The sequence below is a fragment of the Diabrotica virgifera genome, chromosome 7 (genome assembly GCF_917563875.1).
Source record: "Diabrotica virgifera virgifera chromosome 7, PGI_DIABVI_V3a".
In the NCBI taxonomy this organism is placed as follows: Eukaryota; Metazoa; Arthropoda; class Insecta; order Coleoptera; family Chrysomelidae; genus Diabrotica; species Diabrotica virgifera.
The window spans coordinates 167,973,701-167,976,654 of record NC_065449.1 but is presented as its reverse complement, the minus strand read 5'-3'; the positions used below and the strand labels follow the sequence as shown (position 1 = coordinate 167,976,654).

General features: G+C 40.3%; 1 protein-coding gene across 1 annotated transcript; it reads left to right on the top strand.

The window, feature by feature from the left end:
* Positions 1–632: 632 nt before the first annotated feature.
* Positions 633–1,433, top strand: LOC114325460 (uncharacterized). The gene has a single exon (XM_028273541.1). It carries the CDS (start codon positions 633–635, stop codon positions 1,431–1,433), a length of 801 nt encoding a protein of 266 aa, XP_028129342.1.
* The last annotated feature ends 1,521 nt before the right edge of the window (positions 1,434–2,954 follow it).

Below are 2,954 nucleotides of genomic sequence, written 5' to 3'. Positions count from 1 at the left end.
TAAATTTTAAGAAAAACGTTATTTAATTATTTTTATTTCTATAACGATACGCTTTACTTACTATTTTTGCTAATTTTAATTTTAATATTTTTTCTCAAAAACGAAACAACGTTAGTCATTCGAAATTCACATTAAATTAAACACAAAAATGTTAAGAGTGACATGGCTTTACTCTGTCAACATCTGTTTTCTCACCCACATAAATTAGTACCATATCAGACCATTATGTCAACAACTCACTTAATGCATCGAAATTGTTTTCTTAAAACTGCAAAAGTGTACGCCAGACCTAGCGATTTATTGACAGCTGGTCAAAGTAAAAGAAACACAAACATATTATCGTTTGTGGTTTTTTTCTTCAGTCAGACCTCGACAGGCATACGTATCGGGTCACACCCCTTGGCCGTCACTAACAATCGACCCTCCTTCCGAGTGTCTTAGCGAAATACGTTTTTATTACAACAATAAAATTACCGTTCGTTTTATTATATTCATTTTTAATTAAATTCCGGCAACTCACCCCACCGGAATATTGGTGACCCCGCGAGTATTTAAAACGCCACGAAAATTTAAAAAAAGTTAGTGTTAATAATATATTTTTGCCGGTTAATAATATACAGTGAACATCAACAATGACGAGCAGTGCCAACAATAGTGTTTCAGATCGGATTTCAGTTAAAATCCCACCTTTCTGGCCCAACGATCCTGAAATATGGTTCCTGCAAGTAGAAAACCAATTTACACTGGCAAATATAACAAGTCACGCAACCAAATTCAACTATATAGTTGCCAATTTAGACACAGCCTATATATTAGAAGTTAGGGACATCATTGTTTCACCACCAGCCACAGAGAGGTATGCAAAATTAAAATCAGAATTAATTAAGAGACTTAGTGCATCACAGCAACAAAAGATTAAAAGACTACTCGAGCATGAAGAACTGGACGATCGAAGACCTTCGCAGTTCTTACGACATTTACAGCATTTAGCAGGCACAACGGTACCAGAAAATATTGTAAGGTATCTGTGGTTAGGTAGACTGCCAGCGTCTACACAGGCTATTCTAGCTACTCAAGCTAAAGCTAGTTTGGACGCAGTTGCCGAGCTAGCTGACACAATATCTGAAGCGATAGCTCCTAGGGCCCAAACTTCAGAAGCTTCTAGCGCTCGTGAAAGTACCATAGAGAAATTGACAGCCGAATTAGCTGAAATGAAAATCCAGCTATCTAGCTTGTCAAATGCTCAAGCACAAGCTAACACATACCGTCGCAACCGCAGCAAATCAAGACGAAGACCATATCCTAGAGACAGTAGCTGCAGTAGGGAACATAATAGTGACATATTATGTTGGTCTCACTACCGTTTTGGTGACCAGGCTAAAAAGTGCTCTCCTCCGTGCAAGCACCAGGGAAACGTCGCGGGCAATCGGTAAATGTGGCATCCGATCGAAGCCCAAAGTCTCGCCGCCTTTTTGTAACAGACTATGATACAAAAAAACAGTTTTTAATCGACACCGTAGCCGATCTGTGCGTTTTCCCGCGGAAATATGTACGGGGTGCACGCGAAAAGACCTCATACGAACTATACGCGGCCAATGACACTAAAATCGCGACGTAAGGCTATGTGAACTTGACATTAAACATCGGACTACGGCGTGATTTTACGTGGCGATTCGTAGTGGCGGACATTTCAAAGCCCATTATCGGGGCCGATTTCCTTTCATATTTCGCTCTCCTTGTGGACATTGCTAACCAGTGTCAATTCGGCAAAAACGAGATTACCTTTTTGGGATAAACAGTATCAGACGGAGGACTCACACCTCCACAAGAAAAAGTAGCAGCTGTACAAAATTTCACTCAGCCAAAAACAGTGAAAGACCTACGCAGATTTCTAGGTATGTTAAATTTCTACCGAAGGTTCATACCCAATGCAGCTGAGCTACAAGCACCACTACATGATGCTCTAAAAGGTAATGTCAAAGGAAAAGCACCAATCCAATGGACACCACAGCGAATCCAAGCCTTTGACGACTGCAAAAACAGTTTAGCTAACGCTGCTTTACTGAGCCACCCTGTAAACGATGTTGATATCTCCATCACTTGTGACGCTTCTGATTTTTGTGCGGGAGCTGTACTACAACAGAAAACGGATACAGGTATGAAACCTTTAGCTTTCTTTTCTAAGAAATTCTCACCTAGCGAAAAGAAATATAGTGCATACGACAGAGAACTATTAGCTATATATCTCGCCATAAAACACTTCAGACATATGATCGAAGGCAAGGACATAACGATATACACAGACCCGAAACGAGTCACCTTCGCCTTTACTCAGAAGCTAGATAAATGTAGTCCTAGACAGTTTAGATATTTAGACTATATAGGACAATTTTGCACTAACATTCAGCACATTTCTGGTTTAACAAATATTGTGGCAGACGCACTATCTCGAGTCGATAGCATCAAGAAAAATATCGACATCACTGACTTAGCTCTCGCACAAGAAACTGATCAGGAACTTTTATAAGTGAGAAAACATCACTACAAATGAAGAAAATACGCTTTTCCGAACAAAACGTGAGTTTGTACTGTGACATATCCACATCTACAGCCAGACCATTTGTACTGAAACCACTTCGAATGGCAATTTTTCACACCATGCATAACCTAGCACATCCCGGAATCAACTGTTCTGTGAAGATGATCACATAGCGATATGTTTGGCCATCCATTAAATCAGATGTGAGGAAATGGACTCGAGCTTGTCTAAAGTGCCAAAAATCGAAAATATCGCGCCACATTGTTTCACCTACTGGAAGTTTTCTACCACCTTCCAGCCGATTCGAACATGTCCACATAGACATTATAGTGATGCCGGTTTCAGAAGGAAACAGATACTGTTTAACATGTGTCGATCGTTTCACACGTTGGCCAGAAACTTTCCCGACGCCTAA